Consider the following 24,144-nt stretch of genomic DNA (forward strand, 5'->3'; position numbering starts at 1 on the left):
TAAGGTCTTTTTTTGCAGATAGTTTCTTTCACTGTGTAAATATAGTATTGATGTTTTAAACATGAGTTCTTTTTTTGAAGATTTATTTTTATTTATTTATGCATGCAAGAACTGGGATGTAGGCCAGAGGTGTTGGGGGGAGGGGGTGAGAGCATTCACCAGAAACAGAGTGGGGAGCAGAACAGGCGGATTGACTGAAATACACTGCTAGGGGAGCGGCAGGCAAGACAGGAGAGGTCTAATGTATCATGTGGGTCAGCTCCCTGGCCAGGGGTCCAACTGGTTTTGCAGTGGCTGGCGATAGCTTGATAGTGCTGAGACTTAACCCTTGCACCACCAGGGAGGCCCAAATTTCTGACTTTTAATGATATAAATTTTGGGATATCAGATTATGTAGGGTAATATTTTTTACTTTTTTCTCTATCTTTTCTAGTTGAAACATTGTAGTCGGTATATTCATGACTTATTTCCTTCACTCATAAAGAATTTGGATCCAGTACCACTTCGACATCTCCTTAATCTGGTCTCAGCTCTTGAGCCAAGTGTTCATACTGAACAGGTAATTCATTGAAAGCATAATGATAGTGTTTTTTGTTTTTTTTTTTTTTTTCAACAAAGTAAGCATTATTGTTCAGATACTTTTACTTGTTGTTTATTTAGTACTGTTGACAGTTTAATTAACCATTTAAAATGTCTGATTTTAACCTCTCTCTCTTTTTTAAAGACATTGTACTTGGCATCGATGTTAATTAAAGCATTATGGAATAATGCACTAGCAGCAAAAGCTCAGCTATCTAAACAGAGTTCTTTCGCATCTTTATTAAATACTAATCTTCCCATTGGAAATAAGAAAGGTTAGTAAAGTACAATGTATTTTGAAGTAATTTGTTCAGTGTATGACTCAAATTTGAAATAGTTTAACTAAGTGGTTTCATTTCTTTTTTTTTTTTCTTTTTAAAGATTTATTTATTGGTCCTCTCCTGGTGGCGCAGCGCTTGAGTGCTGGGCTGCGAAGCTGCTCACAGCCTCTGCAGCGCCAGTTTGATCCCCGGCCACTGGCGAGGGTACCACATGGCACTCAGACCTCTCCTGCTGTGCCCATTGCTCCCCTCAGCAGTGTATTTCTTCAGTCTGCCTGTTCTGTTCCCCACTCTGGCTCTGGTGAATTCTCTCACTCTCCCGCACTTCTGACTGTACCCAGTGCTTGTATAAATAAATAAATAAATCTTAAATCTTTAAAAAAAAAGATTTATTTATGCATAGAAGAGCTGGGGGATAGGCCAGAGGTGTGGGGGGTGAGAGGATTCACTAGAGACAGAGTGGGGAACAGAACAGGCAGATTGACCGAAGTACACTGCTAAGGGGAGCAGTGGGCGAGTCAGGAGAGGTCTGCTGTGCCATGTGAGTTGCTCCCTGGCTGGCTGGTGCATCGAACTCGTTTTGCAAAGACTGGACAGCTGCATAGGTTGCGTCTTAACCCTTGTGCCATCAGGGAGGCCTCTAAGTAGTTTCATTTCAATAATTTTAAGATGAGTTCGAGAGGGGAGTAATAAACTGAGGTTACTTCATGTTTTTTGGTTTGCCCTTTAACAAAAGTAATAAAGTTTTGGTGGTTATTGGATATTTTCTCCTTAGTGTTCTTCCCTAAAAAAAGAAAGAAAAATTAAAACGGTTTTAGAGTTTTTGTTTAGAAAACAGGTAACATCCTTTGTTGATAAAGTTGTCCTTGTATGTTTTCTACATCAGAGTTTTCTATCATTTCAGATGCTTTATGTGTGCTTTACATGTATATTCTTCTAGGATTTTCTAAAACTTTATCTACTGTACCCCAGTTTTTGTCTCCTGATATCATAATCATACACTACTCTTTTCTTAGGCTTTTCTGTGCAGGCACCCACAACAACTACTGCAGGTGGTGGGGACTTACATTATTACAGGTTTCCCTACCTGTGTCTTGTTGATTATGTAATAAGAACAACTGATATGCTGTCCCAAAGAAGCTCAGTCACTTAGAATGTTTCCCTCCTGTTTTTTCCTTTTCCTTCAGAGGAAGAAGAACTCAGAAGAGCAGCTCCATCACCTTGTAAGTTGAGTCTTAGAAATACATGGCAAGATGAGCTATAGTCTTGTTTTGTTAATATTCTACAGTTAATTCTTTATATTAGTCATGAAGTTCATTTTGGGAAGGAGATGTTCAATCTTTAATATTTTATATTATTCCTTTTTGTTTAAGCCATTATTATTTAAAGTATTATTTATATTGAAATTGTGTATATTGTCTTTAGAAGTATTTGGCAGATGTTAACATTTTTAGATTATATCTTTGGCTTCTTGAAGCTTGGATAAATTATAATCTTTTATAAATTATAATTTATAAATTATAAATTATAAATTTTAATCTTGGATAAATTAGAATCTTAAAAGCATGTTATTCTGAACCATGTTATTGTAAAATAAGAAGTATAATAAAAATCTATTTAATATAGGGTCACCTGCAGCTAGTCCTCAAAGCAGTGATAACAGTGATACCCACCAAAGTGGAGGCAGTGACATTGAAATGGATGAACAAATTATTAATCGAACTAAACATGTTCAACAGCGACTTTCCGACACAGAGGTATGAAAAGTGTCCATCTCCCCTGGCCCCCACTTTACAGTGATATTTGGATGTTTGGGTTTCTGTCATATATCCTTTGAACTGGGACTGTAAACATGGTATACATTCAGGCTTTTCTCATGAGAAGTATTATTGAGGTGTCCTTACTGAGTTTCAAATTCTATTTTGTATTGTTCAAAGGAAGTCACTACTGTTCGCAGCCTTAAAAAATAGTACTGTTAATGTCATTTTTTAACTCCTTTACATATTTAAATTTTCTTTTTTAATACTATGTAATTCATTAAAATGTGTGTATTGTGAGAATTTTTAATGTCCCGGTAAGAACTTTTTTTCTTTTTAGATTTATTTTTTTTTTTTATGCATATAAGAACTGGGGTGTAGGCCAGAGGTGCAGGGGGTGAGAGGACTCATCAGAGAAAGAGTAGGGAGCAGAACAGGCAAATCTACTGAAATATACTGCTGAGGGGAGCAGCAGGCGAGACAGGAGAGTTCTGCTGCACCATGTGGGTTAGCTCCCTGTCTGGGCATTGAACTCATGCTGTAATGGCTGGCGATAGCTTGATAATGCTGAGACTTTAGCCCCTGCTCCCTCAGAGAAGCCCAACAAGTTTTATTAACACAAAAAAAAGGGTAAACATATTGATGTAAGTATAATTCATATATACACACTCATAAAAAAATTATTGGAAAGAATAAAGCAAAATTTCCTAAGTGGTTATTTACTTATTTATTAAAGATTTATTTTTTAATGCATTCAAGAGCTGGAGTGCAGATCAGAGTTATGGGGGATGAGAGGATTCACCAGAGACAGAGTAGGGAACAGAACAGGCAGATCCACTGAAATATACAGCTGATGGGAGCAGAGGGCGAGACAGAAGAGGTCTGCTGTGCCATGTGGGTCAACTCCCTGGCCAGGGATTGAAGTCATGCTGCAGTGGCTGGCGATAGTTTGATAACCCTGAGACTTACTCCCTGTGCCTCCAGGGATACTCCCCCAATGTGATTATTTTTGTCTGGTGAAATCATGAGCCTTTTTAATTTTCTTAACTTTTCTTGAATTTTCCAAATCTCGTTTTCCTGAATAAATTTTTATCACAAAATAAGTAAATTTATGTTATAGAACATGAAGTAAAATTAAAATATCCTATAATCTCGAGTATTTAAACTTCTAAACTTTTTCTTTATCTCATGATATATATGTGCGAGTATATCATATGTGTATAGATACATATGTGTATACATGCAAATGTATGCATGTTATATTGATTAGTGATAGGTTTAAATTGGCATCATGAATGATTCAAACTCAAATCTATTTGTTTTTAAATACAGGAATCTATGCAGGGAAGTTCTGACGAAACTGCCAACAGTGGTGAAGATGGAAGCAGTGGTCCTGGTAGCAGTAGTGGGCATAGTGATGGATCTAGCAATGAAGTGAATTCTAGCCATGCCAGCCAGTCTGCTGGGAGCCCTGGCAGTGAGGTACAGTCAGAGGACATTGCAGATATTGAAGCTCTTAAAGAGGAAGATGAAGATGATGATCATGGTCATAATCCTCCTAAAAGCAGTTGTGGTACAGATCTTCGGAACAGAAAGTTAGAAAGTCAAGCAGGCATTTGTTTAGGGGATTCTCAAGGCCCATCAGAAAGAAGTGGGACAAGCAATGGAACAGGAAAGGACCTGGTTTTTAACTCAGAGTCAATGCCGTCGGTAGATAATCGAATACGAATGCTAGATGCCTGTTCACACTCTGAAGACCCAGAACATGATATTTCAGGGGAAATGAATGCTGCTCATATAGCACAAGCATCTCAGGAATCTTGTATTACACGCACTGGGGACTTTCTTGGGGAGACTATTGGAAATGAATTGTTTAATTGTCGGCAGTTTATCGGTCCACAGCATCACCACCACCACCACCACCACCACCACCACCACCACCACCACCACCACCACCATGATGGGTAAGTCTACTTATAAATACATCATATTTCCATTAGGGAAGTAATTACAGTTTCTGTTTATTCTGGATCAGTTCTGTCCAGTAGGAATTTATGTAAACAAATGCATGCCACAAGTAAGTAATTTTTAATTTTCTGTAGGCACGTTTAAGAATGCAAGATGAGACAAGTGAGATTCATTTAAATTGTCTTAGTTAGAGCAAGTATATCTAAAATATCTTCTCCAATAGTATCATATAAAAATTAAGATTTCTCGGGCCTCCCCGGTGGCTCAGCAGTTGAGGGCTGGGTTGCGAAGCTGCCCGCAGCCTCAGCAGTGCCTGTTCGATCCTCGGCAGCTCCCCGGCCACCGGAGGAGGGTCCTGGCATGGCACGCTGACCTCTCCTGCCGCCTGCTGCTCCCCTCAGCAGTGTACCTCGGTCCTTCTGCCTGCTCTGCTCCCTGCTCTGGCGAATTCTCTCACCGTCCCGCGATTCTGACTGTACCCAGTGCTTGTATAAACAAACAAACAAATAAATAAATAAATCTTTAAAAAAAAATTAAGATTTCTCTCTTTGTACAAAGACATCAATAATTTTGAGTATATTTTAATGCTTAAAATACATCTCATTTTAGACCAGATATTTATTTATTAAGAACAGGGGATGATGTTTTATCTTATTTTTTTTATTGAGGTAACATTGGTTTATAGTATAGCATATGATACAGGGGTATAGGCTCTCTCTGTTTAGGTGGTGTTACCATATTACACCCACCACCAAAATACCCAGTGATTGTCCACCATAGTCTGTTATGCTTCTCTTCCCCTGCCAACACACACATATCAGTTCTAAGATTTCTAGTGTTTGTTATTGGTTTGGCTTATCTGACCTTTAGTTTTGTTTTTTTATAGTCCACATGAAAGTGACACCATCCATAGACCAGATACTTATAACATGTGCAGTGTGACCACACGTGGCTAGTGACTATTATATTGGACAGCACAGAGGTAGATCATTAGCTTCTTGCTTAAAAGGAGATGGAGTGCTTGTGGAAACCTCCATTAAAGTGTGATCATGAGAAAGGAAATGTTACGCTACACATAATTTTAGGATTTAATAAGGATAAGTCTGAGCATAAAAGCTTCCTGTGTTTGTAAAATATATAGTGTTTAATGATAAGTGATTCTGTCACTAGTGTTAACAGTTTTAAGCATTGACTTAATTTTTCTTTCTTTGAATTTGCTTTTCTTTAAAATGGAAACAGCAGTACTTATCCCATGGTTTAGTATATTTCATGGGCTTATGTGACTGGCGTATAGTAAGAGCTCAGTAAGTGTCTGCTACTGTTTATTACTACTCTTATGACAAGTTGATGGTGAAATATGAATACATGATTTATTGGGATGAGTTTTCTTTCTTTTTTTTTTTTAATAGAGGCATGTTTTATTTATTTATTTATTTGTTTGTTTTTTTGTTTTTTTGTTTATACATACACTGGGTAAAGTCAGAAGCGCGGGAGGGTGAGAGAATTCACCAGAGCCAGAGCGGGGAGCAGAGCAGGCAGAAGGACCGAAGTACACTGCTGAGGGGAGCAGCGGGCGGCAGGAGAGGTCTGCGCGCCATGTGGGACCCTCCTCCGGTGGCCGGGGAGCAGCCGGGGATCGAACCGGCGCTGCAGAGGCTGCGGGCAGCTTCGCAACCCAGCGCTCAACCGCTGTGCCACCGGGGAGGCCCGGGATGAGTTTTCTTAAAATTAACAATTTGCTAGGCCTTTCCGATTCAGTTTGATTGTTTGGGAGACTATCCATACATATTATTTCCTTTGTCTTTTTTTTTTTAAAGATTTATTTTTATTTATGCATATAAGAACTGGGGTACAGGCCAGAGGTGTGGGGGGTGAGAGGATTCACCAGAGACAGAATGAGGAGCAGAACAGGCAGATTGACTGAAATACACTGCTGAAGGGAGTAGCGGGTAAGACAGGAAAGATCTGCTGCACCGTGTGGGTCACCTCCCTGGCTGGAACTTGTGCTACAGTGGCCGCGGATAGCTTCATAGTGCTGCGTCTTAGCCCCTTGCACCACCAGTGAGGCCTCTCCTTTGTCTTAATTTTATTATCATCACTAATCCTTGTGAGTTTAAGGTAGTGTTTCTCAACTTTGTTAGTAATACCGTTAGGGCCAGATAATTCCTTGTTTTCAGATTTGTGGCAGTGTGAGTGCAACCCTGGAGCATTGTAGGATGTTTGTTAGCATCTTAGAGTCTGTCCTTAAATTCCAGCAGCAGTAAGTTGTGATAATCAGAAATGGAAAATCCTCCCACACTCTCCTATGGGGGTGTCCAAAATTACCTCCAGTTGATAACCAATGGTTTATAGCCTAACATTATAGACAATAAGGTAACAGTAAGTTTACTAATCCTCCTTAAAACAATTCTCTTTCAAGTTGTTTTTGTGAGTTGTATTGATGGGTGATATATGTGGCAATATTGTAAAATTAATATATAGTTCTGACAATGTGCACTTCTTTTGTTTTTGTAAGCTCTCAACATTCCATATTGTTAAATAATTATAGCTTTGTTCTCAAGTGTTGTTATAACTTGCATATGTTTTGAGAGAGATTTTTAATTCACAAACTTTAAATTTGTGATAACTTTGGCTCTTTTTCATAACAGGCATATGGTTGATGATATGCTAAGCGCAGATGATGTTAGTTGCAGCAGCTCCCAGGTCAGTGCAAAATCAGAAAAAAATATGGCTGATTTTGATGGTGAAGAATCTGGGTGTGAAGAGGAACTAGTTCAAATTAATTCACATGCAGAGCTAACATCTCATCTCCAACAACATCTTCCCAATTTAGCATCTATTTACCATGAACATCTTAGTCAAGGTAAGGTTTTGTACTAGGTAAAATATATTACCTTCTTTAAAACAGAAATAATTTATATTACATTGTTAAAAGGAATCAACAGTTAATGTTGTGATACTTAAATGTTTTTGCCAAGTAATTTTCATATTGTAGTTTAATTTCTAAGGGAATGACTACTACAAATATGAATACTATGTTTCCATCAAAAGCTATGTAGCTAGGAAAGGAAATAGAATGATATCTATGGAAATTAAAGCTTTGTTTTTAGAAAATAAATGATTATTTTAGATTCTGTATTCAGAAATATTATTACCTAAAAATAGATTATATAGGACCATAATGTATGATTCCATTTACTTAAAATGCCAGTGAGTGAAAAATACAGAGACAGGATGTATAATAGTGGTGGCCAAGGGTTGTATTGATGGGTGATATATGTGGTGGCCAAGGGTTAATGAAGATGGAGAGGGGAATAGGAAGGGCGACTGCTAAAGTGTAAGGTTTTTTTTAATGTGGGGTGATAAAAATGTTTTTAATCACTCTGATTAAAAAACAAGAGTACTGCCATTCTTTGAAGAATGGAGATTAAAGAGTAGAAGAACAAGGAGTAATGGGAGGGAAATGAAGAAGAAAATCAATTTTAGGATTGGCAAGTTAAAGGACTGTGAACGCTGTATCTTGAGATACGATACATACTATTTTAATACAATGAATTTTTTTTTAAGATTTATTTTATTTATGCATACAAGAACTGGGGTGTAGGCCAGAGGTGTTGTGGGGGTGAGAGGATTCACCAGAGACTGTAGGGAGCAGAAAAGACAGATCTACTAAATATACTGCTGAGGGGAGCAGCAAGTGGGACAGGAGAGGTCTGCTGAGCCATGTGGATTAGCTTCTTGGCCGGAGTTTGAACTCATGCCCCACAGTGACTGGCAGTAGCTTGATAGTGCTGAGACTTTAACCCCTGCACCACCAGGGAAGTCCAATACAATGAATTTTATTTATTTATTTTTTAAAAGATTTATTTTTATTTATGCATACAAGAACTGCGATACAGGCCAGAGGTGTGGTGGGGGGTGAGAGGATTCACCAGAGAGAGAGTGGGGAACAGAACAGGCAGATGACTGGAATACACAGCTGAGGGGAGCAGCGGGCAAGTCAGGAGAGGTCTGCTGCATCATGTGGGTAGCTCCCTGGCCAGGGTTCGAACTTGTGCTGCAGTGGCTGAGGATCACTTCATAGGTTGTGTCTTAACCCCTGTGCCACCAGGGAAGCCCCCTAATACAATGAATTTTTAAAAAGAAATGCGAAAACAAAACCAAAAAGGCAAGCCACTGACAAGGGAAAGATAATTACAAATCACATATTTATTTAATAAAGGGCTTGTACCAGGCATATAAGAACTGTTACAACTCAATTGTAAGACAGTTTGATTAAAAACTGATAATTTCTTTCATCAGAGAAGACACACTGAAGGCTAGTAAGCACATGAAAAATAGTCATTTTAGAACAGCACATCTATTAAAATGATTAAAATTAAAAAGAATGATCATAGCAGTGTGTTGAGGAAGTTGTGGAGGAACAGCAACTGATACTCACACTGCTAGTGGAAATGTAAACTGGTACCACTGTGAAAAATACTTTGCAGTTTCTTCTAAGGTTAAACATACATTGACCTTATGACCCAGCCATTGCATTCTTAAGTAGTTGCCCAAGAGAAAGAAAAGCATAGGTCCATAAGAATACTTGTCACACAGATGTTAATACCGTGGTATTCATTTTAGCCCCAAACTGGAAACTATCCAAATGTTCATTAACTGATGAATGTATATCAAAGTACAGTATTACGATATAATGGAATATTAATCTGTAATTTAAAGAAACACATTACCATAATGTGCTTCAACATGGATGAACCACAAACATTTTGCTAAGTGAACAAAGCTAGACATAGCATATATATACTGTTTGGTTTCACTTATATGAAATTCTAGAAAAGAATAATTAATGGGGATGAAAAAACGGACTAAGAGAAATGAGATCAGAGATTAATTGTAATTTGGTAAGAGGGACTGTTCAGGGTGGTGAAAGTGTTTTAAAACCATTGTGATGGTTACATAATTCTCAATTTACTGAAATCATTATAGATACACAAGTCAGTGAAAATTTCACTGACTGTTAAAAAGACAAAAACAAAATTTTGTTCTTAACCAAATTAATGCGAATTTAGTTTGACATTTAAATTCTTATTTATAACAGAATCTTTAAATTTAATTGAATGTTTTAGGTAAATCATCTGCAGAAACAAGGTTTTTTTCCCTTAATGCAGGGATTTGAGACTATACAGAAAATCACTTAACAATATGTCCTTCGTTTATAGAATTATATTAAATAAGTTGTTTTCTTTAAACTTAATTTGAGTTTCAAGTATTATGTGCGGTTCTTTTGACATGTGAGTTATATTTAATATTTAGTAGAAAAAATGAATAGACTTTGAAAAAATGGCTTATTTTACTTTAGTCTTATCAAACTTTAAATAATACTATTCTTTGCCATCCATAAAGCACTTCAACTGTTATGCTGATCTTATTGTTTTTAATTTTTTTTAATTTCATGATTAAGAGATTTATTGTCATTTTATTTTGGATTTATTAATTTTATGAATACTGTAATTCACAATTTCAGTCAGCTGCATTCCTCTATAGCTTGTTATATTTTACTCCTTCAGGACCTGCAGTTCATAAACATCAATTCAACAGTAATGCTGTGACAGACATTAACTTGGATAATGTTTGCAAGAAAGGAAACACTTTATTGTGGGATATAGTCCAAGATGATGATGCAGTAAGTTTTCAATAGACCAAAAAGGCTACAAAATTATATAGCAGAATACAATCAGGATAAACAGTAACATTGTGTTTACATTTTTGTAGGTTAATCTTTCTGAAGGATTAATAAATGAAGCAGAGAAGCTTCTCTGTTCCTTAGTATGTTGGTTTACGGATAGACAGATTCGAATGAGATTCATTGAAGGTTGCCTTGAAAATTTAGGAAACAACAGGTAAAGAGGAATTAAAATTTTTTTATGTAATAGTTGAAGTTCATTTTGTGTGTTCTATTAACTGACTGGTGGATTTGTAGTACTTCAAGTATTTAATATACTATTATCAATCTTTTTTCTTAATTAAGGTTTTCATGTTAGGATTAAAAATTATTCCCTCATAGGATTCATTTTTTATCACTCATTTTTTTCTTTCTTTAGTGCTCTTGATTAGACCTCATCTAACAGAATCAAGGCAATAATAGTACTTACTCTCTTCATGACTCTGGGAACACAGTAGTGATTACTGCTTTCAAATCACACTTAATGTTCTTGAACCCTGTCATATTACGTACAGAGGAAACTAAATGAGATTAAACATCTGATACTTGCATTCTTCTTGGCCAGGGTGGATCTTTTGTGTCTTGGTTTCTGTGGTACATAAAGAGTTTGGCTAGTGTTTTTTTGCCACTTGAATTCTGCCATATATTTATATAGTTTGTTTCCTTGGGTGTCAAATGATTACCAGAAATTTCTTCATTTACATTTTTGTTCCATTGGTACAATCGCTGCTTTCCTTTGTCTCATACTGCATTGATTATGATGTTCCATCATTTGATGTAGTAGAAACATGATTCTGGTGTACTTGTTGAGAATTCAGTTGTTAATAAAATGTTTTCAATTTTTATATGTCCAGGCCTGATGTAAATGTTTAAGTCTTGACTATTTAAAGAAATATTTTTTCATTAATTAAATTAGAAAAAGTTTGTATAATAGCTTATTTCCTGCTTTTGATTCTTTGAGAGGGCTATGATTTGAATAGTCACAACAGAACAACTGTTTGCTCATGCAGGCATAAGAAACTTAGTGGATCACAAATAGGGAAGGAAGAAGTTAAACTATCACTGTTTACAGATGATATGATAATATACATAGAGAACCCTAAAAACTCCACAGAAAAACTAATCAGTTTAGTAAAGTGGCAGGATACAAAATCAACACGCAAAAATCAGTAGCTTCCTATACACAAACAGTAGATCTGAAGAAGAAGAAATCAAAAAAACCCATCCCTTTTATTATTGAAACAAAAAAAATCAAATAGTTGGGAATAAACCTAACAAAAGAGGTAGAGGACTTATACAAAGAAAACTGTAAAACACTGTTAAAAGAAATAGAAGAAGACACAAAGAAATGGAAAGACATCCCCTGCTCATGGATCGCAAGAATTAACATTATCAAAATGGCCATCCTACCAAAAGCAATTTACAGATACAGTGGTATTCCAATGAAAATTTCAATGACAGGGCCTCCCCAGTGGCGCAGCGGTTGAGCACTGGGTTGAGAAGCTGCTCGCAGCCTCTGCAGCACCAGTTGGATCCCTGGCCACTGGGCGAGGGTCCCACATGGTGCACAGACCTCTCCTGCCGCCCGCTGCTCCCCTCAGCAGTGTACTTCGGTCCTCTGCCTGTTCTGTTACCTGCTCTGGCTCTGGTGAATTCTCTCACCCTCCTGCGATTCTGAGTGTACCCAGTGCTTGTATTAATAAATAAATAAATCTTTAAAAAAAATTTTCAATGACATTCTTCAAAGAAATAAAATAATTATTGATGAAATTCATATGGAATCACTAAAAACCCTGAAGAGCCAAAGCTCTCCTAAAAAAAAAAGGGGGGGGGGAATGGAGGCATCAAACTCCCAGATTTAAAACTATACTACAAAGCCATGATCATCAAAACTGCATGGTATTGGAACAAGAACAGACACATAGACCGTTGGAATCGAATAGAAAATCCAGAAATAAACCCACAGATTTATGGTCAACTAATCTTTGACAAAGGAGCAAAGCTATGCATTGGAGCAAAGAAAGTTTGTTCAATAAATGGTGTTGGGAAAACTGGGTCTCTACATGCAAAAGAATGAAGCTTGACTGCTACCTCACACCATGCACAAAAAACAACTCAGAGTGGATTAAAAAGCTAGACATAAGACCTGAAACCATTAAATACATAGAAGGAAATATAGGCGAACTTCATGACATGCACCTCAAAGACATCTTTACAGACACATCACCCAAAGCAGTGATAGTGAAGGCAAAGATCAACAGCTGGGACTACATCAAATTAAAGAGCTTCTGCACAGCAAAAGAGACAATAACAAAAACAAAGAGAAACCCCACCGACTGGGAGAACATTTTTGCACACAACACTAATGGTAAAGGAGTGATCACAAAAATCTACAAAGAGCTGATGAATGAGACTCAACAAAAACAAAGAAAATAATCCAGTCAAAAAATGGGCAGAAGAGCTAAAAAGAAACTTCTCCAAAGAGGAAATGCAAATGGTCACAAGGCATATGAAAAAATGTTCAACATCACTTGTAATCAGGGAAATGCAAATCAAACCTACAATGAGATACCATCTTACACCAGTGAGAATGGCACATATCAAAAAAACTAGCAACAACAAATGTTGGCGAGGATGTGGAGAAAAAGGAACTATCCTGCACTGTTGGTGGGAGTGCAAACTGGTCCAACCACTATGGAAAGCTGTGTGGAGATTCCTCAGTTTGCTGAAGATGGAGCTTCCATATGATCCAGCAATTCCACTTTTACGTATTTACCCAAAGGACACAGAAACATTGATTCCAAAGGGCACCTGCACCCCTATGTTTATAGTAGCACTATTTACAATAGCTAAGCTATGGAAACAACCCAAATGCCCAAAAATAGATGACTGGATCAAGAAGATGTGGTATATATACACACAATGGAATATTACTCAGCATTCAAAAAAGACAAACTCATGCAATTGGCAGCAACATGGATGGAGCTGGAAGGGATCATGCTCAGCGAAATAAGCCAGAAAGTAAAAGAAAAATACTGGATGGCCTCACTCACAGCAGGAATTTAGAAAACCTAAATAAGGGACCAGGGAATAGACTAATTGCAATAAAGTAAAAATCAAAATCAACAAGCAACTGTAGACCAGAGACCCACTACAGTGGGGGGCAGGGGGAGGAGAAGAGGGATTAGGGTCAGAAAAAGGGGGTGGGAATTGTATGGGGAATACAACCAAAATGAAAATGCATATATTATGCAAAAATGAGAAATGATGTAAGAATTATATAAAATAAAATAATTTACAAAAAAAAAGAAACTTAGTGGATCAGTTGTCTTTCTGGCATATATTCTTTAAAAAATGTTTTTAATGACTTGATGATAATTTCATCATTCACACAGGTATTAAAGCAGTTAATTTTAAAATCTTGATTTTTAAGTGAGAAACCACAGCACCATTTTTTAAAGTAATTGTATCAATTTATATTCCCTATAAGTGTGTCTGCATATCCCACGACCCACCAGTCCAACTTTTGTGTGAGAAATATAGGTAGTCACCAAAAGACACTTTCAGGATTGTTCATAACAGTACCATTCACAATAACTAAATGATGTTTGTATAGTTTTCCAAATGCCAAAAAGAGCAGAATGGAAAGTTAAAATTGTGAAATATTGGTTGAATGAAATACTAACTAGCAATGACAAATTATTTCCAACTGCATGGAATAATGTGGATGAGTCTCACAAGCATAATGGTGAATAAATGAATCTATACATAAGAGAGTTTATCTCTGACTCCATTTCTATGAAATTTCATAACAGGAAAACTGTTGTATCTAGTAGTCAGGATAGTGGTTACCTTTGGGCTGCTAATGCCTGGCAGAGACAGAATAATGGTTCCCGGTATACTTGTAATGATTCTATTTCTTTTTTAAAAAAATTTTTTATTTATGCATACAAGAACTGGGGTATAGACAAGAGGTGTGGGGTGAGGGTGAGAGGATTCACTAGAGACAGAATGGGGAGCAGAACAGGTAGATCTACTGAAAATACATTGCTGAGGGGAGCAGTAGGTAAGACAGAAGAGGTCTGATGCGCCATGTGGGTTATCTCCCTGGCAGGGGATTGAACTCAGGCAGTGGTTGGCGATAGTGCTGAGACTAACCCCTGTGCCACTAGGGAGTCCCCCTGATTTATTTCTTGATGTGGATGCTGGTTGCCTGGGTATGTTCACCTCCTAATATTTTGAACTGTCACTTAGATTTATACACATTTTTGTATGTATGTTATACTTCAATGTAAAGAAAGTAAACTGTAAAGATTATGTAACCTTTAAGAGTTTTGTTTTCAAAGATCCTATGATAAGGGCATACACTCACAGGCTATCTGTTAAAAAGATTGCAAATAATATGTGAGACTGTTAAGCATATTTGGGGGAAGGCTGAGTTATATTTTTCTTATTTATGCTCTTCTGTTTTCCGGCTTTTCCAAAATCATATCTGTAAGGGAATTTAAAGGGAGAAAAGGAAAAATGGATGTAAAATGGAAAATTATCAATATGGAATATTTTATTAAACTTTCATTTGTCCACCCCTAAAACACTTGAAGTATTTTTCACTCGTCCAAAGCAATTCTTTTGTTCTAATCAGTTACTTAGTGATTTATTGAATATCTAGTATATATAACTAGTATGTGTATTGTTAGGTTATAACCTCACACTTCTCAGAGGATTGGTGTATCATGAAGGTCTTACTGTTGATGACATTAATCATATGTGGTGATACTTAGAATATATTGGCATTTTTTCAGCCTCTGAAAATCCAAGATACCAAGTATATACCAACTGAACTTACTGGAGTTAAACAAATTAAAAATAAATCATTTTTGAACATACGTTAAACATCATTAGTCCAGGTTTCCAGATAGCCCAGTGGTTTTCAAAGGCAGTAACAGTTTCCTCTCAGACATTTAAAGTTTCTGCAGGTATTTTTGGTTATCACTTTGAGTTGGGTTAGAGGTGTTACTACAGGCCATTGATGCTACTTATCTTGCCTCAAGTACAGAGGGTAGCTTTCCGTAACAAAGAATTACCTAGCACAAAATGTCAAAGTGACTTGAGTTGTAGAAATCCTGTTGTAGAAATCCTGTCTGAACATCAGAATTCTTTATCCAAACCTATGCCTCTGAGTTTACTGTAACACTAGGAGAGGAATGTTGCAGAAGGGTATAATATTAATGGGAAAGTTCTTCCTTAACTAGAAAGACATATGGACCATTGCCACACATTACTTATTTATTATCATTTTCCTCATTTTTGCCAAAAATGAAGGTCTACTTATGGAGGTTTTACATCTTTTAAATTTTTTTCCTCTATCTTTTTTCATTTTCTTCCCATTGTTTATTGACTTGTTAGCATTTTTTGGTTTGTTTTGCCCTTGTGGTCATATTCTAATTTCTTTTATAAAATGAATTTAGCTTATGTAAATTCATTTTATAAAACAGTATATATCTGTTCATATAAAATGAACAATAACATGGGGCTTACTACTCAGGAAGCTAAGAGATCAGAGAAAGAAAGTTAAAAAGTCTTCTATAAATCATCCATAATCCTACCATTTATACAGATACACTGTAAAGACTTTTTAAAAAAGCATTCTTAGTCTCTGTGTGATGTGCAACATGTGCCTTTTGCACATTGGGTTTAGGCAGATTGTTTTAATAACATTCTAATAACATTATATAAACACCTAGCAGTTTGGTTTGCAGAATTCTGTCAAAGTGAGAGCATGAGGCAGACAGTAAAGGCCATTATTTTCAGTTTGTTACCAAGGATGAGTGAGTACCTCCTTTGGTATTTCATTTATTAGAAATCATATCCTATGCCTAGGAATCCCCTGAAATTCTGTGGACTCCCAGTTAATTGAATTGAGACTGTCTGGAACTCTATTCATTGTGCTTATTTTTGCTGTTTTTAATCCGCTGTTGATATTTTAATCCATGTGTTCAAATATTTTACCTTAGTATACAAAAGACTTTTTGAGTAAAAGGATCCACATTTGTCAGGGATCATGTTTACATACATAAAGGCTCATATAATTGAGACATGGATGGTACTATATACATTTTTGTTTTGTTTTCTTTCCCTCAAGACTATGATATATAGCCTTTCATGTCAACTTTTGGTATATACTATAATTTACAGTGATAGATAGTGTTTTGTGAAATACTCTTAAAATAAGGATTTGAGGATTAGGAAAATAAAAGTTACACAAAAGCGACTTTATCAAGAAAACCAGCACACGTGTGCTACTGAAGCAAAATAAAGTTGCATTGGTATTCCTGTAGTAACATCACATTGTTGCTGAGTAATAAGCTTTTTATTTTTCAAGTAACAAAAGTTGTAGACTCAAGCAAAGAAATTTGAGCAGTTCAGGGTAATAGCATTTTTCTTGAGTCTAAAATTTAGTATCTTGATATGCTGGATTGTGGAACCTTTGTATCCTAAATCCATTGTTGCCTTAGATGGTATGTTTGGGTTTTGTTATAGGGCAGGGGGAGGGGCACCCCAGAGCCCCCAGACCTGCCTGCTCTAAATAGGTTCTGCCATCTGCGGATCAAGATAAAACATTTAAGACTTTTAATGGAAAGGAATTATAATACAATTAGTGAACAATACAGAAAAAACAAAGAATATAGTTTCTAAATCAAGCATCCAAAGTTACCCATCCCCTCGTGGGTAAAAGTCCACCCAAAAGGGATTGGCCCAGAGCAAGGCCTGAAAGCCTGCCACAGTTTAAAGCAACTTCCAGAAGGGACCCATAGAAAAGGATCAGAAACAGCCAGACAAGTCTGGGAGGAAAAGAACAAGATCAAAATCAAGATAAAAGCTGCAATTGTCAACCTCCCCACGGGTCTCTTACCCACATCTGTTTCAACCAGTCCAGGACCAAAAGACAAGCACAGCTTCTTCATGTGTCTTTCTGCTCCATGTGCCACCTTAGGTCTCCTCCTTGCTCTCCATCCTATTTCCTTCCTTCCTTTAATCTCCTCTCCAGCAGCTTCTCCTCCCTGCTCAATTCCACCCTCCTTTGGGTGGGGAAGGAACCTGGAACCTTCCCTTTTCCTGGGTACCGCCCTGTTACAGTTTGAAATTTTCAGTCTTGTAAGAATTTATGAAATGTCAGTTTAAATGTAATCTTTTTCATATTGAATTTTGTAAACATCTCAGCAGTCACAACTATTTTGGTAAATCTTTTTAAGTTGATAATGTAAAATCTTATAAACAGGAGAAATTCTACAATATAATTTAAATTAGAGCAAGTTGGTAGATTTGATTATGTGACGTGTTCTTCAATATTGAAATGTAAACTGTTGTCACCAAGCAAATAATTTTCCCAATTTCGTGTTATTAATTTTCACGTGTAACCATTTTTCCTTTTAAATGTATCAGTTTAGATAAAATGTTCTAGTGTTTTGCGGTCAGTTTTAATCTGGAGCTCTCATTTCTTAAACAGTACTTTAAAGGGTCTTCTGTGGTTTTTTTTTTTTTTTTTTTTTTACAAAAATTTGGACCTAATGGAAAACCTTGTAGCCAACATTACACTAATACCAAAACCGAACAAGGACAACACAAAAAAGGAAAACTACAGGCCAATCTCCTTAATGAACACTGATGCAAAAATCCTCAATAAAATTTTAGCTATCAGAATCCAACAATGTATCCATAAGATAATTCACCACGACCAAGTAGGATTCATTCCAGGGACACAAGGATGGTTTAACATCCGAAAATCAATCAACGTTATCCAACACATCAACAAAAAGAAATATAAAAACCATATGATAATATCAATAGATGCTGAGAAAGCTTTCGACAAAGTGCAACACCCATTCATGATAAAAGCCCTTGAAATTCTTGGGATACAAGGAACATACCTCAACATCATAAAGGCCATCTATGACAAGCCAACAGCCAGTATCATTCTCAATGGTGAAAAGCTGAAAGCAATTCCATTAAGATCTGGAACAAGACAAGGATGTCCACTCTCACCACTGCTTTTCAATATAATACTGGAAGTCCTAGCCAGGGCAATAAGACAAGAGAAAGACATCCAAGGAATCCAAATAGGAAAAGAAGAAGTCAAACTATCACTATTTGCAGACGATATGATATTATACATAGAGAACCCCAAAAACTCCACAGAAAAGCTAATTCAACTCATCAATCAGTTCAGTAAAGTGGCAGGATACAAAATCAACACGCAAAAGTCAGTAGCCTTCCTATACACAAACAATAAATCTGAAGAAGAAGAAATCAAAAAAACCATCCCTTTTGTTATTGAAACAAAAAAAAAAATCAAATATTTGGGAATAAATCTAACAAAAGAGGTAAAGGACCTATACAAAGAAAACTATAAAACACTATTAAAAGAAATAGAAGAAGACACAAAGAAATGGAGAGACATCCCCTGCTCATGGATTGGAAGAATGAACATTATTAAAATGGCCATCCTTCCAAAAGCAATATACAGATTCAATGCTATTCCAATCAAAATTTCAATGTCATTCTTCAAAGAAATAGAACAATTATTGATGAAATTCATATGGAATCACAAAAAACCCCGAATAGCCAAAGCTCTCCTGAAAAAAAAAGAAGGGAATGGAGGCATCACACTCCCAGACTTCAAACTATACTACAAAGCCATGATCATCAAAACTGCATGGTATTGGAACAAGAACAGACATACAGACCAATGGAATCGAATAGAAAATCCAGAAATAAACCCACAGATTTATGGTCAACTAATCTTTGACAAAGGAGCAAAGACTATGCATTGGAGCAAAGAAAGTTTGTTCAATAAATGGTGCTGGGAAAACTGGGTCGCTACATGCAAAAGAATGAAGCTTGACCACTACCTCACACCATACACAAAAATCAACTCAAAATGGATTAAAGAACTAGACATAAGACCTGAAACCATAAAATATATAGAAGGAAATATAGGCAAAACACTACATGATTTGCACATCAAAGACATCTTTACAGACACATCACCCAAAGCAGTGATAGTGAAGGCAAAGATAAACAGCTGGGACTACATCAAATTAAAGAGCTTCTGCACAGCAAAAGAGACAATAACAAAAACAAAGAGAAACCCCACCAACTGGGAGAACATTTTTGCACCCAACACTAATGATAAAGGACTGATCACAAAAATCTGCAAAGAGCTGATGAGACTCAACAACAACAAAGAAAATAATCCAGTCAAAAAATGGGCAGAAGAGCTAAAAAGAAACTTCTCTGAAGAGGAAATGCAAATGGCCAACAGGCATATGAAAAAATGTTCAACATCACTTGTCATCAGGGAAATGCAAATCAAAACTACCATGAGATACCATCTTACACCAGTGAGAATGGCACATATTAAAAAAACTAGCAACAACAAATGTTGGTGAGGGTGTGGAGAAAAAGGAACTCTTCTGCACTGTTGGTGGGAGTGCAAACTGGTCCAACCACTGTGGAAAGCTGTGTGGAGATTTCTGGACCTACTAAACATAGAGCTTCCATATGATCCAGCAATTCCACTCCTAGGTGTTTACCCAAAGGACACAGAAACATCAATTCCAAAGAACACCTGCACCCCTATGTTTATAGCAGCACTGTTTACAATAGCTAAGCTTTGGAAACAACCCAAATGCCCAAAAATAGATGACTGGATCAAGAAGATGTGGTACATATATACCATGGAATATTACTCAGCATTCAAAAAAGATAAACACATGCAATTTGCAGCAACATGGATGGCGCTGGAAGGGATCATGCTCAGCGAAATAAGCCAAAAAGAAAAAGAAAAATACTGGATGGTCTCACTCATAGCAGGAATCTAGAAAACTTAAATAAGGGACCAGGAAAATGAATAACTATAAACTATAAGAAAGTAAAAATCAAAATCAACAAAAAACTATGAACCAGAGACACTTTTAGGGGGGCGGGGGCGGGAGGGGAGGGATTGGGGCCAGAATGGGGGGGCTGCAATTGTATGGGGAATATAACAATAAAATTTATTAAAAAAAAAAAGTCATTAAAAGAAAAATAAGCATTAAAAAAAAATTGGACTTTAATGGAAAACCTTGTAGTCATGTGACCATGCCTTGTTAATTGGTGTTTTATACTATAAGTGGTGAAAAACATTTCCCTTTTGATAGAAGTAGAGGGAGGATGAGTCCCATTGCTATGTTCCTATCTTGGTTCCAGTTATTAACTCAACTGAACTTGATATTTCTGGCTTCCAGTTCTCCTGTGTCAAGTGTCATGTGTATGCTTCACTGCATTTTATAAAATAAAAGCACTTATATAAAATTTGAAATATTTAAGCAGTTTAGACTCAATGCCATAGACGCAGGAATTTAGAAAACCTAAATAAGGGGCTAGGGAAAAGACTAATTAATACAAAGTAAAAATCAAAATCAACAAGCAACTATCAACCAGAGACACACTATGGGTGGGGGGGAGGGAAGAGGAGAGGAAGGACTAGGGTCAACATAAGGGAGGGGTGCAGTTGTATGGGGAATATAACCGAAATGCTAATGCATACATTGTGCAAAAATGAAAAATGTAAGAATTATATAAAATAAAATATTAATTTGATAAAAATAGTAAAACTTTTAGAAAATATACAACTGTTACACACTGTTAAGACTTGCCAAGCTTCTTAAATGAAATAAGACATGGTATCTCTTTCTAGTTTTGTTTCTTTGTATTTTAAAACTGTGAAATCATGTGGTAAAGAATTGTGAAATTTGCTTTTGTCATTTTTAGATGAAAATTTTCTATAACTTTTTGTGATACTGTTTATTGATTTTGTGTTTATAAAACCTTTGGTTATACTCATTTATATTTTGTTCTAGCTTATGTCTTAATATTCAGGAAAAAAAAGCTGTTTCTGAAATATTGACATGGGACTTTAGATAATAAAAATATTGGTTCCCCCTCATCCTCGATGGTCCGTTTTCTCAAGTACCATTATTGTACAACTTGCTGAAAAAATGTTTCCATGTATTAAAACTAGCAGTATAATTTTAAGAATTTAAATGTATTGAATATTTAAAGAATATTTACTTTTGAAATTACTGGATCAGGTACTTACTATCTCCATTTCTTTACTATGTACTGCTTAATCTATACCAATGTGGTTTTAATCCTCTAACATCCTACTACCATATTGTTTCTTTTATAATTTGGTAGTCCTTTTTCGGTCCTTATCCTTCATGACTGTTACATAGCATTTTACGCTGTCTTCCCTCTTTCTTGAAAATCTTATCTTTAAGTTCTTTGCTGGTACATTACTTAAGCAAATATGTATTTAGTATTTACCATATGCAGGATTTTTAATGAATAGTCTTTACTCTCATAGAGAACATTTTAGAGGGAGACATATTAATGAGGACAATTCATTAGGTGGTGATGAGCAGGAAAAAAATTGGGAAGGAATCAAGAGGAAAAGGATCTGGAACAATAGAAGGGTATTCTTCAGGATCATCCTTTTTGTTTGACACCTGAGGAAAACTGAATAAAATGAGAGGAGTCCTGTAGCTAGATACTTAGGTAAAGAATATTCCAAGGAGGAGCAGTAGCAAAACCCGGAGACAGGAATGTGTGTGTTGAAAGGATTCCAAAGAGGAAGACTGGAAGAAAATTATTAGACTTATTAGAGAAATTGGTCACATAACAGTTTGTAATCTACATTTTCTTTGATTTCTTTTACCAAGTATTCACCACTGTTTTCCTCCCAGAGCGTTAATGCTGTATTCTGGTATTCCTAGTATACGTCTCAAAAAGAGTAGACATTTTTGGGAAATTGCTTGTAGCCCCTACTATTGGAAAGTAAGCTACCTTGTGTCTTTCAAAAAAATTGTTTTCATGAAGTCCTGCTAGTTTCTAAGCTTTTACAGAATGCATTCCTACATTTTCTCATGTAACCAAGATCCTTGGTTTCTGGGATTTATATGTCAGTACCTTCCTTTTACCCCTTTTAGATGATAGGCTTGTATCTATTTGAGGCTTCACAGTGATTTCCTATTTCTGTTTGTGTGACTTCATACTTGAGGTATGTGGTGCACTTTCATTAGTAACATGGATTGTGAAGTAGTGATTCTCAACTTTGAAGCAGATCATTGTATTAAATGACAATGGGTAGAAAGTGATCTTTTGTATACTTTAAAAAAATGCTCTCTACATTCTTGCTGCTTAAATATAATACACCAAAAGCAGCTGTTTAAGTACCACTTTTGAGTTTATTATAATGCATAGTTTCTGAAACTGTTCAACCTAAAGCAGCAGAATTTGCATTTTAACCAAATTCCCCCACATGAATCAAGGGCACTTTAAGGTTTTAGAAATCCTTTCTAAATAATTTACTTAAGCTTCTGCTCTGTATTTTCCTCTATTAAATCTTCAGAAGCACCCATGACTTAAAGAATACTTTCATTAGAAAAAACAAAAAACAAATGCTTGTTACTTTTTTTTTTTTTCAGAAAAAAAATCATTTAGTTGATTCTAGGTTCTACAGTTATTTTTTTTTTAAATAATAAATTTTATTTTTATATTCCCCATACAATTGCAGCCCCCCCCCATTCTGACCCCAATCCCTCCCCTCCCGCCCCCGCCCCCGCCCCCCTAAAAGTGTCTCTGGTTCATAGTTTTTTGTTGATTTTGATTTTCACTTTCTTATAGTTATTCATTTTCCTGGTCCCTTATTTAAGTTTTCTAGATTCCTGCTATGAGTGAGACCATCCAGTATTTTTCTTTTTCTTTTTGGCTTATTTCGCTGAGCATGATCCCTTCCAGCGCCATCCATGTTGCTGCAAATTGCATGTGTTTATCTTTTTTGAATGCTGAGTAATATTCCATGGTATATATGTACCACATCTTCTTGATCCAGTCATCTATTTTTGGGCATTTGGGTTGTTTCCAAAGCTTAGCTATTGTAAACAGTGCTGCTATAAACATAGGGGTGCAGGTGTTCTTTGGAATTGATGTTTCTGTGTCCTTTGGGTAAACACCTAGGAGTGGAATTGCTGGATCATATGGAAGCTCTATGTTTAGTAGGTCCAGAAATCTCCACACAGCTTTCCACAGTGGTTGGACCAGTTTGCACTCCCACCAACAGTGCAGAAGAGTTCCTTTTTCTCCACACCCTCACCAACATTTGTTGTTGCTAGTTTTTTTAATATGTGCCATTCTCACTGGTGTAAGATGGTATCTCATGGTAGTTTTGATTTGCATTTCCCTGATGACAAGTGATGTTGAACATTTTTTCATATGCCTGTTGGCCATTTGCATTTCCTCTTCAGAGAAGTTTCTTTTTAGCTCTTCTGCCCATTTTTTGACTGGATTATTTTCTTTGTTGTTGTTGAGTCTCATCAGCTCTTTGCAGATTTTTGTGATCAGTCCTTTATCATTAGTGTTGGGTGCAAAAATGTTCTCCCAGTTGGTGGGGTTTCTCTTTGTTTTTGTTATTGTCTCTTTTGCTGTGCAGAAGCTCTTTAATTTGATGTAGTCCCAGCTGTTTATCTTTGCCTTCACTATCACTGCTTTGGGTGATGTGTCTGTAAAGATGTCTTTGATGTGCAAATCACGTAGTGTTTCGCCTATATTTCCTTCTATGTATTTTATGGCCTGTTACTTTTCTATTCAGATACTTAAAGTGAATTTTATTTTATTTATTTTTTTGAATTTTATTTAAAAAGTCTTAGATTGGAATTTAGAACACGTTTCTTAACCCAATGTATAACATTTTTATAACTGGGGGGAAAATAGTTCAATGTTTGCATAGGAAATA

At 36.2% G+C, this 24,144-nt stretch overlaps 1 protein-coding gene across 1 annotated transcript in view; it reads left to right on the forward strand.

The window, feature by feature from the left end:
* USP34 (ubiquitin specific peptidase 34) overlaps window positions 1–24,144 on the forward strand; it is a gene marked incomplete at both ends in the record, with an annotated part of 241,402 nt that overhangs the window by 92,562 nt on the left and 124,696 nt on the right. Inside the window, 8 exons of the mRNA XM_084235573.1 lie at window positions 434–559; window positions 725–854; window positions 2,048–2,083; window positions 2,487–2,617; window positions 3,950–4,581; window positions 7,234–7,448; window positions 10,156–10,271; window positions 10,361–10,488. Coding sequence (XP_084091699.1) covers window positions 434–559; window positions 725–854; window positions 2,048–2,083; window positions 2,487–2,617; window positions 3,950–4,581; window positions 7,234–7,448; window positions 10,156–10,271; window positions 10,361–10,488 — 1,514 coding nt within the window. The remainder of the gene's footprint in view (window positions 1–433; window positions 560–724; window positions 855–2,047; window positions 2,084–2,486; window positions 2,618–3,949; window positions 4,582–7,233; window positions 7,449–10,155; window positions 10,272–10,360; window positions 10,489–24,144) is intronic.

Source organism: Talpa europaea (assembly GCF_964194135.1).
Source record: "Talpa europaea genome assembly, chromosome: 6".
Classification (NCBI taxonomy): domain Eukaryota; kingdom Metazoa; phylum Chordata; class Mammalia; order Eulipotyphla; family Talpidae; genus Talpa; species Talpa europaea.